The 17,271-nt window shown below is 34.9% G+C and overlaps 1 protein-coding gene across 1 annotated transcript in view; it reads right to left on the reverse strand.

Annotated features, from left to right (window-relative positions):
* The window catches only part of TMPRSS15 (transmembrane serine protease 15), a 159,430-nt gene that overhangs the window by 49,614 nt on the left and 92,545 nt on the right, over positions 1-17,271 (reverse strand). The window contains exons 18-19 of the mRNA XM_058296480.1: positions 9,947-10,057; positions 1,072-1,201 (exon numbers count right to left, since the gene is read on the reverse strand). Of these exons, the coding sequence (XP_058152463.1) occupies positions 1,072-1,201; positions 9,947-10,057 (241 nt within the window). The remainder of the gene's footprint in view (positions 1-1,071; positions 1,202-9,946; positions 10,058-17,271) is intronic.

The raw sequence follows: 17,271 nt of genomic DNA on the forward strand, positions 1-17,271 counted from the left end.
TGTGGGTATATTTAAGTTAACCTCCTTGTAACTTTATATACCAAATTCAGAATGAATTAGAAAATTAGCTGCCCTTTCAGGACAGGTAGTGAATGATAATGTTTTACAATTGGACTTTTTTTAGATAATTTAAATAGCTAAATATATCTATATCGATATGTACATATGTATATATAATGAATAATGTATGCTTTAACAAGTAGTTATTTAGTACCTTTTTTGGAAGAGGAGTTATAATAGATGTTAGAAATGCAAAAATAGATAAAAAGGACGTAGTTCTTTCATGATATAGTAATATAATTGATAAAATAATCACATGTGACATGATTCAGTTGTCTTGGAGTCTCCAAGTCTACAAATTTACAAATACCAAAAGATCAGAATGGAGGATTTGAGTTGATACATTTTACATGTTAAAAGTAAATTTTTACTACACATTATCTTCCATTTCACCTCATTATTTTTTTGAGACCGATGGAAAGGTAAAACAGTGAATTTCTATATTTGATATAATATATTGTGACATTGTACTGGGGAGATGCAATAAAGTTTTGATAAGTCATTAATATAGATTATAAAATGCATTACTTTTCTTGGGAAACTTTGAATTATATACATCTTTTCTTACAATAATTATATTTCTACAAATTTTGCTAAGAACTATTATGGATATGCTACAAAGAGATTGTGAAAGCATGTTCTCGGCAATACCCTTGTGATTAGCTAGGTATATTATGGTATAACCATCAAATGGTGTCTTTCATTTTATTAAATATGATAACCTGTATAAAAATATTTAATGACACAAGAAGTGTTCATATGGAATTAGGTTACCAAACACAGCACAGTATAGTATTTAATATATTAATATAACTAATATTTATAAAATGTTTGTATTCAGTAGTTACCTTTTGAGGGGACAATTCTTAAGATTTTTATATACTTCCTTTTGCCCATGTGTATTTTCTAATTTCATAACCATCAAAAATTTTGAATTTCTTATAAACTCAATTAGATGACAATTAAAAAATTAGAGAATCTCTTAAAATAGAGCTGATTAGAGATACTTACCCTAGTCCCAGCAGCTGACAAACATCATTTGAAATCTGGGTGGTCCAGTTCTCAGCACAAGCTGTATGCCATATACTCTGAATCCTGAACTGTACCAAGCCATTGTTCATCGTTCCATTGAAAAGACTCACTAAAAAAGGATCACACACTGGGTCACTTCAACCAAATTTTGTAAGAATAAATGATAGACCCTAACTAAATGAGCAATGCTTGTAACACTTAGAATTTAAAGGTTGATGGTAGTATTTTCTTTTTTTTTTATTGATTTTGTAAAAATATTACATTAAAAAAACAATATGAGGTCCCATTCAACCCTACCACCCCCACCCCACCAGTGAGTATTGCTGGGGGGAGTGGTGGTGTAGTATTTTCTTAAGAGTATATTGGAAGACCTAAGTTAAAGAATGAAAATTTGGTAGACTTAAATTTTACTCTTTTGTATGACTATAAAAATGGAATAGGCAGAGATGTACAAGCTCATTGCTTATCAATATGGGAAATAAACAATAAAGAAAAATTAGCTTGCTCTTGCAGATCATGTCTTGGAACTAGTCTCTAAAAGAAGGAAAGCTCAAGTTCAGGAATAACATTAGACATATGTTATTCTATTTCCTTCTGCAGAAAACTTATTTGAACTTGTTCTTTTACTTTTTGGTGTCTATTATCTTTCTCAGTAATACTAGTTTGGATAGAGTTTTAGGATCATTAGTGGCTAGGTAGGGATTGGGCCAAGTTAAGGTAGTCTATCAAATAGGTAAAACTTCAGCAATGGTAATCTTACCTATGAACACCATAATGTAATTCTGTAAGCTAATTTTATTATTTCCATTAAATTTCTATTATGAGGAAGCGGACTTGGCCCAGTGGTTAGGGCATCCGTCTACCAAATGGGAGGTCCGTGGTTCAAACCCCGGGCCTCCTTGACTCGTGTGGAGCTGGCGCACATGCAATGCTGATGCACACAAGGAGTGCCGTGCCACAAAGGGGTGTCCCCATGCAGGGGAACCCCACGCACAAGGAGTGCGCCCTGTAAGGAGAGTCCCCCAGCGCGAAAGAAAGTGCAGCCTGCCTAAAAATGGCGCTGTCGCCCACACAGATAGCTGACACAACAAGATGACACAACAAAAAGAAACACAGATTTCCATGCCACTGACAACAACAGAAGCGGACAAAGAACATGCAGCAAATAGACACAAAGAACAGTCAACTGGGGTGGGGGGAGAAGGGGAGAGAAATAAATAAATCTTTTTACAAATTTTCTATTATGAGAAGTGTTAAGGGCATTGAGTTTAGAATTTGATTCACTTAGGTTAAAAATACAGCCTTCCCTACTAGGTGTGTGCTCTTTGGTAGCGACTGAACTTCAGTTCTTTCATGGATGAATTAGGGCTAATACTAATTGTACAATCACACTACAGCACTTATTTGCAGTAACTGGAACATGGTAAGTATTAAATAAAATAAGGCATAGTAAAAATAAAGACTACTCATAATGGTATAGGGTATTGGGGAAGGGGACTAGCTTGAAAACTCAACAAGGCAGAAGGAGTAGTAGATACTGAAGAATCAAGAATTCAAAGGATCAAATTCAATAAAGTCAGTAAATAAAAGCATGTGGGTGCCTCTGTTATTTAGGCAATGTCCAGAGTATAGTATTCATTAAGAGTGGTTCTAAGATTGTGGGAAGATGATGGTGCAGGTAGCTCCAGGAATCAATCCTATCACCAGAACAACTATTAAACAGGAAAGAACTGTGTGAAACAACTATTTTGAAACTCTTGAGGCAAGGAGAACACTGTATAGAATCCAGGAAAGAGTGGAGGAAGAAGCTGCTAAACTATGTTAAAGACCAGTAAACTATGTTCTGTACATAGCAGTTACTGGCACCTATCTCCTGCTCTTGTGGCAGGCCCCTTGATATCCAGGCCCTGGATAGCTCCCTGGTGAGAGAAAGGAACATAAAAAATCTTCTTCCCCAAGACCAAAGGGAGGCATGGATGATTACAGATGATAGATTTTGATTAGTGACTTCAGATTGCTGGGGGCTTGGTTCTGAAGGAGGTCATTGTTCCAACTTGCCCAAGACAAAAGTGGCAGCAGAGAAAACATAAAGATAGTACCATTCCTCAGGACTGTGGGGGAAATGATTAAGGGCTGCTGGGCAGGTCAAGAAAGTTCAGCTTTGGGGAGCTGTGGAAGTCTCATGGTATCATTCCGGATCTTTCCCTAGGGTACTCTGGAACTTGTATGGATCACATTTGTGTCCCTGGCCCTGTTTTGTCTGCGAAAGACTGACTTGGGAAACTACTCTCCAGAGTGATCCCCTCCCAGGATTTGCTCTCCAGGTGAAAGCGGCTTGAGACAATGAAAGAAGGCATTAAGGTTAAAAGCCTGGGACAAAAGCTTGCCTCTTTTAAACACCCAGGAGACAGAGGTGTATCTCCTTAGAAAGAGGCGAACTCCAAAAAAACTAACAGGGGAACTTAAAAACAACAAACAAATAAACAGACAAACAAAAACTAAGAAGCACAGGCCCAAGACAAGACACAGATCCAGAAGAGGCAGCAAGGACCCTGCATAGAGGATTCACTTTGAGAAGCCCTTCCTGATAGGAGGGCTGAAGTTCATGAAAATCTTTATCCTATAACCAACTGGTTGCAAAATCAAGAAACAGACACCTCAGGGGATAAATTCCAGAGTTAACATTCTAAAATATAAAAATGCACAGTGTGCAACAACAGTACAAGATAAAGAAATAGGAAATAATGGCCCATCTAAAGGAAATAGTTAAAAATCCTACAAACACCAATGAAAAAGACCTGAATTTGGACATACAAAACAGAGACTTTAAAGTAATGATTTTCAAAATGTTCAAGGTGATGAGGGAAAATACAGATAAGGGCTAATGGATATGAGGAGAACAATGAATGGACACTATCTTAGTAAAGGGATAGAAATTTTAAAGAGGAACCAAACAGAACTACTGGAGTTGAAGACCACAATAACTAAAATGAAAAATTCCCAGGAAGGTTTCAACAGTAGAGTGGAGCTGTAAGAAGAAAGTATCAGCAAACTTGAGGTCTAGAAAATTGAAACAAGTCAGGTGGAGGAACAGAAAGAAAAAATTGAATTATAAAAAGCAAAAATAGCCTAAGTTAGCTCTGGGATTCCCACTCTGGGATTCCCAGAAGAAAGAAAGAAAGAAAGGGGCAGAAGGAATAATAAAAGAAATAATGACAGAGAACTTCCCAAACATAGCAAAAGATGAATATGCCTATCCAAGAAGTCCAGAAAACACCAAACAGCATAAACATGAAGAAAAATACACCCTGCCATATATTGGTCATACTATCAAATGACAAAGAAACATTTCTGAAAGCTGCAATGAGAAAAGCAACAGGTTATGTACAAAGAAGTACCAATTAGTTTGCATGCCAATTTCTCATCAGAAACCAAGGAGGCAGGAAGGCAGTGGGTTGAAATACTTAAAGTGCTGAAAACAAATACCAACCAGGAATTTTATGTATGTTGAGAAATTCTGTCAAAAATGAGGAAGACATTCAGATATGTCCAGATAAATAAAAGCTGAGAAAGTTCACCAACTAGACCTGTTCTATAAGCAATGTTAAAGGGAGTTCTTCAGACTGAATGTAAACTAGACTGCAGTTCAAAAAGCATAAAGAATTAAAGACCTCTGAGAAAAATAACCATTTGGGTAATTATAAATGTCAGAATTACTGTATTATATTGTTTGGTATGTAACTCCACTTTTTACTTCCAACAGATGTTAAAATGTAAAAGCATAAAAAGTAAAAATTAATAATAAATAAATAAATAAATAAATAAATAAACATCCAATTTATAAAGATGTAAGTGGTAACAAATTTTAAAAAGGTGGGTGGTTGGAGGGATAAAGGAAACATTTATGTGTATGCTACTGAACTGAAGTTGGTATCAAACCAAATACGATTGTTATATATTTAGGATGTTAAATACTAACCTTGGGTAACCATATGGAAGGTACTCAATATGATACAATAGAAAAAATCAAATAAATTTAATAATGGGCACTAATTGAAAAATTGAAGAATTTATAAAGACAAATTATCAAAATGGAAGAAGTAATTCCTTCATTATCAGTAGTGACTTTAAATATAAATGGATTAAACTCTCCAATCAAGAGGCAGAGATGGGTAGAATGGATAAAAAAATAAAGCATGACCAAAGATATGCTATCTGCAAGAGGCTTACCTTAAATTCAAAGATACAGGTAGGTTAAATATGAAAGGATGGAAAAATATACCATGCAAGTACTGACCAAAAGAGGGCTGGGGTAGCTATATCAAAATCAGATAAAATAGACTTTAAAATCAAAACAAGTTACAAGGGATAAAGGTGGTCATTATATATTGAAAAAGGGATTAATTCAACCAAACAGATGTAAAAATTGAAAATATATATGCAGCTAACAGGTATTCCAAAATATATGAAGCAAATATATATTTGCAGATTCGCAAGATTTGAAGAGAGAAATTGCAGATTTGAAGAGAGAAATTGATGACTCTACATTAACAGTAGGAGAATTTAATATACCACTCACAATGACAGATTTAGAAGATCAATAAGGAAATATAAAACTCGAAGTAACCAACTATACCTAGCAGACATATATAGAACACTTCACCCAACAACAGAACACACATTCTTCTTGAGTACACACGTATCATTCTACAGGATACACTATGTACTAGGTATTTAACAGGTCTCAAAAATTAAAAAAATACTGAAATCATGCAATATTTCTTCTCCAAATGAAACAGAATGAAGCTATTGTTATGAAATCAATAACAGAGGGAGAAATGGGAATTCACAAATATATGGAAATTAACAATATACCTTAAACAACCAATAGGTTAAGGAGAAAATCACAATGGAAATTAAGAAGTATCTTGAGGTCTTTGAAAATGAAAATACAACATGAAACTTATGGAATGCCATGAATGTAGTGCTAAAGGTAAATGTATAGCTCTAAATGTTTACATTAAAGAGAAGAAAGACTTCAAACAAGAGATCAAACCTCAAAGCTGGAAGATCTAGATAAAGAATAGTAAACTAAAATTAAAGCAAACAGAAGGAAGGAAATAGCAAAGATGAGAACAGAGATAAATGAAATAGAGAACAAAAAAATAATAGTTAATGAAACCAACAATTGGTTCCTTGAAAAAGTCAATAAAATTGACAAAACTTTAGCTAGACTGAGAGGAAAAAAAGGAGAGAGGATAAAAATAAAGGAAATCAGAAATAAAAGGGGAACATTACTTTTGACCCCATTGAAATAAAAAGGACCATGAGGATATTGTGAACAGCTATATGCCAAAAAATTAGATAATCTGGATGAATTGGACAAGTTTTTAGAAACACACAAAGTACTTACACTGAGTTAACAACAAACCACTTACTAGTAAAGAGATTGAATCAGTAATCAAAATTCTTTTAACAAAGAAGAGACCAGGACTAGATGGCTTCAGAGTAGAATTTTACCAAACCTTCTAAGAAGACTTACTAATTCTGCTGAAACTTCTACAAAAAATCTAAGAGGAGGGAACACTCCCTAATTCATTCTAAGAAGCCAGAATCACATACAAACTAAAGCCAGATAAAGTACCACAAGAAAAGAAATTTACAGACTGATATCTCTTATGTATATAGATGCAAAAATTCTCAAACGTATACTAGCAAAACAAATCCAAAATCATATTAAAAGCATTTACACCATGATCAATTGAGATTTATACTTGTTACACACGAGTGGCTTAACATAAGAAAATCAATTAATGTAATATGCCATATTAACAGAAAGAAGGAAAAAAACCCAGCATGATCTCAATTTATGCAGGAAGGCATTTGACAAAATCCATCACCCTTCTTGGTAAAAACACTTAGAAAACTAGGGATAGAAGGAAACTTCCTCAACATGATAAAGGGCATAAATGAAAAGCCCAAAGCTAACATCCTACTTAATAGTGAAAGACAGAAGCTTTCCCTCAAAGATCAGGAACAAGGCAAGGATGCCCACTGTCACCACTGTTATTCAACATTGTACTGGAAGATCTTGCCAGAACAATTAGGGAAGAAACAGAAATAAAGAACATCAAGGAATGGAAATGAATAAGTAAAACTTCCTCTTTTTGCGGATGGTAAGATCCAAGATACAGAAAGTGCTGAAAAATCAACAACAATGCTACCGGACCTAAAAAATGAATTCAGCAAAGTGGCAAAGTACAAGATCAACATGCAAATATCAGTAGGTGTTTATATACACAATAAATGAAGAAGAAATAGGAAAAAATCCATTTAAAATAGCTACTAAAAAGAATCAAATATCTTAGGAATAAATCTAATCCAGGATGTAGTGGACTTGTCCACAGAAAACTACAAACATTGATAAAAGAAATCAAAGAAGATATAAAAAAAAGTTCATAGATTGGAAGACTAAATATTGTTAAGCTGTCAGTCCTGCTCAAAGAGATTTGTATATTCAGCTCAGTCACAATAAAATTTTGGCAACCTTCTTTGTATAAATAGAAAACCCTATCAACCAATTTACTTGAAACTGTAAGGGACCCAGAATAGACAGCGCTTTCTTGAAAGCAAGAATGAAGTTGGAGGACTCACAATTTCTGGTTAAATCTTACTACAAAGCCACAGTCATCAAATTTTCACAATAATTGCAAAAGGGTATATATACCAATGTAATAAGTTTGAGCTCTCAGACAACAAACCTCCCATTTATGGCCAAATGATTTCAGACAAAGGGACAAAGAACATTTAATTGGGAAAGAATACTCTTTTCACAAATGATGCTGGGAAAACTGGATCTCCATTTGCAAAAGAATGAAGGTGGACCCCTATCTAACACCAAATACAAAAATCAACTCAAAATGGATCAATGACCTAAATTTTAAAAGTCAGACATATCATTAGAGAAAACATAGACATAGTGAACATCTTTAGGACCTTGTGTTAGGCAATGGCTTCTTGGGTATCACACCCAAAGTACAAGCAATGAAAGGAAAAAAATAGATAAATGGAACATTATCAAAATGAAAAATTTTATGTGTTGATAGACTTTATCATGACAGTACAATTACAACCTACAAAAAGGGAGAAAATATTTAGAAACCACATATCTGATAAAGGTTTAATATCCAGAATATACAAAGAAATCCTTCAACTTCACAGCAAAAAGGCAAACAACCCAATTAAAAATGTGCAAAATATTTGAATACATATCTCTACAAAGAAGATATATGAATAGTTAGAAAGCACATGAAAAGATGTTCAACATCACTAGTCATTAGGGAAATGTGACTCAAATCACAATGAGATACCATTTCACACTCATTTGAATGACTGTTACTTTAAAAAAAGAAAATCACAAGTGTTAGAGCAGGGGTTTTTAACTTTTCTGTTCCATGGACCCCTTTGCCAGTCAGATGAAAAAAAAAGACCCCTTACTAAGTCGACAATATATTGTGCATTATTTAATAAGTATATCATACCTGCACCAACACATTCCCACAAGAATATTTTTTTTGAATTTCAAGCTCTTGGACCCCTTGTTAAGAACCCTTGTGTTAGAGGGATGTGAGGAAATAGAAACACTCATTCATTGCTGGTAACAATGTAAAATGGTGCAACCTCTAGAGAAGACAATTTAGTGGTTCCTCAGAAAGTTAAGCATAGAACTACAATATGATGCTGCAATCCACTACTAGGTATATTCCTAAAAGAGGTAAAAGTTGGGACTTGAACAGATAATAGCGTATGAATGTTCATAGCAGCATCAATCACAATTGCCAAAATATGGACGCAACCCAAGTGTCCATCAACTGATGAATGGATAAATAATTATATACATATATAATATATGTATATACACACTATATATATAAAATGTTATTCAGCCCTAAAGAACAATGGAGTTCTGATATGTGTGACACATGGATGAACCTTGAAGATGTAGTGCTAAATGAAATAAACCAGACACAAAACGACAATTATTGTATGATTTCACTCAGGTGAAATAATTAGAATAAAAAACTAATATAGAATTAGAATCTGGAATATAGGTTACCAGGGTACTGGTTGGGAACAGAGAATGATTAAATTATGCTTAATTATGCAGAGTTCCTACTCGGAACATTGGAAATGTTTTGGTAATAGATGGTGATGATGGTAGCACAACAGTGTGAATATAATTAACAGCACTAAAATATGTATCTGAATGTGGCAAAAAAGGAAAATATTTGGTTGTATACATGGTTATAGAATAAAAAAGTTTAAAAAAATCTACAAAACTACACTACACAAACAGCTAAACCATGGACTATAGTTAATAATAAAACTATAAAAATGTGCTATCATTAATTGTAACAAATGTTCCACACCAATAAAAGGTTTTAATAATAGGGTGGTATATGGGAATCTGAATTTTTTGCATGATTATTCTGTAAATCCACAACTTTTCTAATAAAAAAGTTAAAAATTAAATACAAAAAAGGGGTCATTTCAGAGTGACTAGTATTGGCTATTTTCTTTCTATAGTGTTTGATATTCTTTACCAGCATGTGATTGGTCCTAGAATGAAATTATTAAGTGTAGCCAAATATTAAAAAACCAAAACAGGATCTTGGCTGTTAATTTTTTTTCTAACCAGGATATGGGCAGAGGTACTGAAATCAATGGGAATTGCTCAGACCAAGCAGCATCAGAATACGGCCCAATAAACACACTTTTCTTCTTTTCACATTTCTAGAGTGCAAATGTAGAGCTTAAAATGATAAAACATTTCTTTCCTAAAATCAAGACATACCACAACGTGCTTCGTCTGAGCCATCCCTACAATGTGTATGACTGTCACAGAGATTCACCAGTGGAACACATTCTCCATTTTCACACTGAAAATCGTCCTCTTTGCAGGGCTCTGTGGAGAAAGAAGATTCATTATATAGGATAAATAAATTACAAATATAAGATTCTGGGGTACCAATTCCATTTCTCTCCCTTTGAATACCAGCCTTTTGCCACAGCACATGGTGAAACTAGCTTTATATTGAACAAGATAATGCAGTCATTTGCTCAGAATTCCTCAAAAATAGTATTGTCAAAGCAAGAGATATGACTTGAGAAAAGTGTGGATGAAGCCTCAGGCTTTTCCTTTATATTAGGGCCTGAGGCAGTTCCATGGGATGGGTGAGAAGTTTGGAGTTACCCCTCTTTCCTTCAGCAAACTTCTCCCCCAAATGAACTTAGCTTATAAGGAACATTTGCAATGTTATGCAAGCATAGCTTCTTGAAAGGTCTACTGCTCTCACCATCCAAATGATACGATACCTCCAAACTTTACTATGTAGAAGTTTGGAAACTGCCATTTGGCAGGACCAAAGTTTGCTGGGGATGGAAACAATGGACTCATCAAAGATTGGTGAGTGGGTAAAGAGTAGTCACAGTGAATTGGAAATTCTGAAATAGTAATTTGAGGATAGAGCTCCGGACAAGTACAATAGGATAGAAAGTTTGGGAATGGACTTGGCTCAGGAAGAAACAGAAGGAAAATGAAAAAGACTAGACCAGGAAAAACTGGGTTGACCAGGAGGTAATTGACTGTTTGCAAATAATAAGTTAAGCAAAAAAGAGGATTACTGGAAATACTCATTGGTTAAAGGAAATAGGAAATGTTGTTTCCAGGAATTGTTTGGTCTGAAAGGATTTGTGTCCTGAGAAAGTCCTCGTCTCACTGGGAGAGAGGAGCTTGCTTCCCTCAAGGTGTTTTCTGATTATGGCTTAGAAAGGACAGCTACCATGCTAGAAGGAGTTTAGGGACTCACTTGAAGGTCACATGGAATTTGAAGCACCTGAGAATGGATGTGGTGATAGCACGCTTGGACATGAAAAGGCTTAATGTCTCATCTTCCACCAACAGGAGCAATCATAATGGGGAAGCAAAATCACTTGATAGAAATATGGAACAGGGAAAACTATTTTGAATACTAATAGGTACTATTAATCATGAAATACTATACTACTTTTAAGGATACACAATTCAAAATAAATGGTTTAAAAACAAATTATAATAATCTCCTTGGAGACTTTTTCAATTTATGATAAGCAAATGGACCAAATGTAACGGAACTTGAAAGGAGTCATTCCTGTGGTTTTAGAATCTAAGTTGAAGCACTAAATCTGAGAGCAATATATAAATAATGCTACATTCCAAAGAAAGGCACTACATATAGCCATTCTACCCATTCTACACTCAATAAAAAAAATTACCAGTGAATATCATTACCCATCATCCATGTCAATCTTTTAAAAAAAGAGGATTAGATATTTTATTTTAAAAAACACTAAATACAGTCCTTGAGGGGGAATACTGTCATATGGGGATGGGCAGGGTGGTACCATACAGCAAGCCAAGTGAAGGATGTCCCAAGACAACCAAGTCATATTGGCTTGCATGAAAGAAAGGACGCCAGCATCTCATTTCCTAGTTTAAAGTTCATTACACTTCAAAATCACAAGGGCTGATGTTTCCATGTGACTAGTGTAGGGGCTTTCAGGTTTTTTTCTTCAATTGCAACCATAGCAAGAAAGAGATTTTGAAATAAAAACTCTAGGACACACACCAATGTGCGTGTGTGCCTGCACACGTGCCAAGCATCTATATAATTAAATTAAAATTTATCCTACTCCTATTCCATTCCATTCCATGTCATTCCAAAGAAAGTGTTGGTCAAAAACCAGTAAGTTGATTTCATGAAGCTCTGTTTGAAAAACACCAGACTAAACAGAGGTACAGTGAAATAGTTCATGGGAGATGTAGACTTTAGTTCACTATCATTTGTGAAGATGTTGACTTTAGTTCACTATCATTTGTAGCCGGATACCTGTGTGAATATAAATTGGTGTTCACGTTTTCCTTAATGAATTCAGAAGTCAGAAAGTTGGCTGGAACTTCCCTTGCTGTAAGTTTAGGATAGGATAGAGGATGGAAGTGGAAATAACATGTATTTCTTCCAGGTATGGGCACAATGCATGAGGTTCCTTTTGGTCAGAGTTAGTGCTGGGCAAAAGAAAACTACAGTTGTTATAGATTATTCCTATTCTCCTCTTTTCCTACAAGGGAACTATGGGAAAATACAAGGGAAAGGAAGTAGGAAAGAATATTTCCACCCTTCTCCACTTTTTAACTTATTGGACAAAGTTTTGAGCCCAAGTTGGAGATAAAAGAAGCCTTGAATTAGATGATATTAAAGTTTTTATGTTGTACTTAGCTGTGTATTTTAGTATTCAAACTTAGTTACCCAATCAAGATGATTTAATACTTGAGGTAATTGGAAAACAAAAAGATTACCCTAGAATATCCAGATATGAAATAAAGTAGATGGAGAAAAATAAAGCTTTTCCTGTTTAAAATTTCATTGAATCCAATCACTCTTTAAATGGAATACACAATGTATTAGCTGTAATCTCTAAAGTGTCATGTTTTCCCAACTTTGAATGTCTAAAGCTTGGCAAAATGCCTGGCAATAAATAAGGAATCAAAAGATGTTTGCTAATAGTTAAGCAAGTTAATGCATTTTAAATGAGTTATATATTTCAAAAATCAGTATTAACCTTGGTAATAGAATTGACCCAACATAATATGATTTGAACAATTATTATTTCTAAATATACATTTTTAAATTTAAGGCAACTGGTTGATGTTATCTCCAGTGATCTGAAAATAAGAAATTTATTCTATGAATTACAAAGTTAAAATTTACTTATTTGCATAGTAGTTAAAACACAGGCTTTGGAGTTCTATGACCTTGGTTTGAATTGGAAGTTAGCCATTTCCTGGTTTTTGTGACCTGGAGCAAATCATCTTTCTGAGCCACAGTTTCCTTAACTGTCAAGTGGGAATAAATATTTATGTCTTAGGTGTGTCATGAAAGTGAATTTTAAAAAGTAATGAAACATATTTAACATGTCAATATGCATAGGGCAAACGCTCAGTCATAAAATGCTTAACAGTAAATAGTGTAACATTTACAAATCTACCCTTTCACTGAGAATCATGTGTTTTTAGGGCTAGTTTTCTCTTCAAATAAGAAGATAAACAACATATAAACATACCTAATCCTTTCCCCTGGGTATTGTACAACCGTGATTAGGGTTATTTGAATTCTTTACCTTAAACTTTGAAAAACTCTATATTTTTCAATCCCAATCTAAACTACCTTAATAAGAAAATATTTTAAGGAAGACATTGCTATTTTGTTCTACAAACCTTGATCTCATGAGAGAAGTAGATCAAATATGTCTAAATATAATAATTCTATTAGGTAGTTTCTTGTAAATATAATTTTTAATTTGTTTCACACACATATTTTTTAAACCAGATTCATGAGATGGCAAATGGAGAAAAGAAACCAAAAACTCTAGAGGTAACAATTATATTTTAACTTTCTAGTATTCATTTTCCTTTACAGAAAAGGAATATTTAAAACTAGGTATACATGCATTTGAACTTATATCTTCTATTTTACCTTTATATTTTCATATATATATTTATTATTAAAAGCTGGTAGCACTGGGAAGTGGATTTCACTCATTGGATAGAGCATCTGCCTACCACATAGGAGGTCCAGGGTTCAAACCCAGGGCCTCCTGACCTGTGTGAGGAGCTGGCCCACGCACAGTGCTGATGTGTGCAAGGAGTACCGTGCCATGCAGGGGTATCCCCTGCATAAGGGAGCCCCATGTGCAAGGAGTACACCCCATAAGGAGAGCCGCCCAGAGCGAAAAAAGTGCAGCCTGCCCAGGAGTGGCGCTGCATACATGGAGAGCTGACACAGCAAGATGACACAACAACAAAGAGACACAGATTCACAGTGCCACTGACAAGAATATAGGTGGACACAGAAGAACACACAGGGGATGGACACAGAGAGCAGACAACTGGGAAAGGGGGGAGAGGACGGGGAAGGAGAGAGAAATAATTTTAAAAAAAGCTGATAGCACTAACTACATATCCATGGTCAACTATCTTAATATATTTAGGAAATGTTAGTCACTACTAGTTATTTTTAAATCATCTCATTACTTTTACATGGTCTGATAAAATCAATGTGTAAAAATGAATTCTCAATTTAATCATAAATTTACTGATAATTTTACTTCTTTTTCCAGGTTATATAAAATTGCAAAAGCACATTTAAGTTGAATGTAAACAAGTGTAAATTATCTGAATTAAAATTTGAATGAGGGAAGCAGACTTGGCCCAGTGGTTAGGGCGTCCGTCTACCACATGAGAGGTCTGTGGTTCAAACCTCGGGCCTCCTTGACCCATGTGGAGCTGGCCCATGCGCAGTGCTGATGCGTGCAAGGCGTGCCCTGCCAGGAAGGGGTGTCCCCGCGTAGGGGAGCCCCATGCGCAAGGAGTGCGCCCAGTAAGGAGAGCTGCCCATCGCCAAAGGAAGTGCAGCCTGCCCAGGAATGGTTCCGCACACACGGAGAGCTGACACAACAAGATGACGCAGCAAAAAGAAACACAGATTCCCATGCTGCTGACAACAGAAGTGGACAAAGAAGACGCAGCAAATGGACACAGAGAACAGACAACCAGGGTGGGGGGGGAGGGGAGAGAAATAAATAGATAAATAAATCTTTAAAAAATAAAATAAAATTCGAATGAAACATGTATGAGTGTCAGCAATTTTAACTATTTCTGTGGTAGAGCCATTGACAGCAGGATTATGCCCTACATATCCCCCACAAATTACCTTGTTTCTGTAAGCTAGACGTATTGAATGAAAAAAATTCTGAGTGGGCCAAAATTATTATTTTTTTTAATGAACTGAATTGAAATTATAAGTTCTGAAGAGAGGTGGAAATGAGTGCTTTCAAAATTTTCCTCATATGCATAAACTGGACCCTGATTCTTTACAACATATAGTAGTTTAATTTTGTTAGAAAGTCTTTAAATGAACAGTTTAACTCTCTGTGGCCTCTGAAGTCTTATTTCTGGTAGTTTTATGCCCATGATACCAGGAAAAAAGAAATATTGCTATGATTTGAATTTCTCCATCTCCTTTTATGAAGTCTCTAGTAGCACTGCCTCATTTAGTCAACATATGCTTGCCTTTAAATGGAACTGAATTGATCTCTAAGGCACATGCCACACAATTTGGGGAGGACTTTATATCCCCTAAATGTAACCAGCTGCCACTTCCACAGTTGCTTGATAAGCACTACTGAATTCCAAATTAAGCTCTGAGTATCAGAAAAGAGCATTGAGAGAACATTTATAGGAAACTGATATTAATAAATCTATATTTCATAAACTCTAGTTTTATGTAAATGAAAATGCTGAAAATAGGACAAAGAGAAGAAGCACAAAAATATATCATGTGATTGTTTAATATTTTAAGTTAATGTCATAGAAAGTGTTCCTAAAATAGCTCAGAAGATAAGTGAAGTGCAAAAATGCTGAGAGCAATTTATGATACTCCCTTTCATAGTTTTTCTAAAATGACTACCAAATGAGAGCACCAATATAAAGTTATTTGTGTCCAATCTCTTTTTCCATAACTAGCTTGCTTATACTCCCTGTACAACTCCCTGTTTTTGCTATTTCTTTCCAGTTTTTAGGTGTAAAGATGTCCCAGGGAAAAGATCTTGCTGATGGCAACACAGTCAATCCATATTCCATTCCCCAATGCCATCCCATGTGAAAGAAGAATGTGAAACCATATTCCCAGCATATCCACCAAGCAGTGATGGTCATGGAAGACCTTCCATTCTAGCTTCAATCAAGGGAATTGGTTCCTGAAAATAATTTATTTCTTAAATAAGATAATAATAGTAATTGAAATCTAATTAAAGGGCAAAATTTATACCATCAATCTGGTATCCCTATTACGTTATTAGCAATAGACCATGCGGTTTTGCCTTTATCTTGAAGAGAGATTCTTAGTAATATTTTTCAAACGTTCAAATATTTTATTCTTGTGAGTGTGAGCCCATCATAAATAAGACCTCTTAAAGATGTTATTTTAGTTAAGGTGTGGACCAACTGAAGGAGGGTAGGTTATAATCTGGATTATGGAGGCATTATAAAGAGCCAGAAACTGTAAGTCAGCGCAAAAATATGGAAGAGCATGTGATGGTTAGGTTAATGTGTCAACTTGGCCAAGTAATTGCCCCCAGTTATTTGGTCAGGCTAGCACTGGGCTAATTGTAATAAAGGTATTTATGGACTTTAGTTATCAGTGAGTTTACTGTATAGATGGCTGATTATATCTACAATCAACCAGGGGCTGCCATCAGCAATGAGTGATGTTTTATCCAATCAGTTGAATGCCTTAAAAGGGGAAGTGATTTCCACATTCAGAGAGAATTTTCCAGCTTGTCTTTGGACAGCCAACAAGTCCTGGGAACTCATCAAGGACCTTCATCGGACCTTCATTGGAGCCCCTGCCTAAAGAATCTGGATTTGTGCATCCCCACGAGAGAAAATTTTATAAAATCTCATACTATTTACAGATATCGCCTGTTGATTCTCTTTCCCTAGAGAACCCTGACTAGTAGAGAGCAGAAAACAGTGGACATTGCCACATAATGGGAAAACCAAAAACACTAAGGATTGCCAGTAACCAGCACCAAAATGTACAGAGTAAGGGAGAAAGCAAGTCTTGCAGATATCTTAATTTTGGACCTTTTCTATCCTCATAATTTTTGACCAATACATTCCTTTTATTAAGGCAGCCCATTGTATGTTGTTTGTGACAGCAGCTCAAACTAAGAAAACCAATAACTGTAATACCTTTGATGGAAAAAAATTTGTTGCAGTCTTCTTTTTCACAACGTATTTTTTCTTCCCACTTCTTTGATCCATTTTCATTTATATAATAATATAGTGTGTGAGTTTAAAGGCTTTTGTTTGAAAATATTGTTTCAAGATGCTTTCAGTTTTAAGGATGGTGGAATACCCAAAAATTATTTCAGTTGTTTGGATTTACAAATAAATCCACTACATTATTAGCTAGACCTTTCCATTTTTTTAATTTCAGTTGCTTCTGTTGGTTTTAATATTCATCTCTAAGTCTTTAAAAATGTAAAAGTGCTTTTTAAAGATATAATTCTTGGAGAAGA

The sequence above is a fragment of the Dasypus novemcinctus genome, chromosome 4, assembly GCF_030445035.2.
Source record: "Dasypus novemcinctus isolate mDasNov1 chromosome 4, mDasNov1.1.hap2, whole genome shotgun sequence".
Taxonomy (NCBI): domain Eukaryota; kingdom Metazoa; phylum Chordata; class Mammalia; order Cingulata; family Dasypodidae; genus Dasypus; species Dasypus novemcinctus.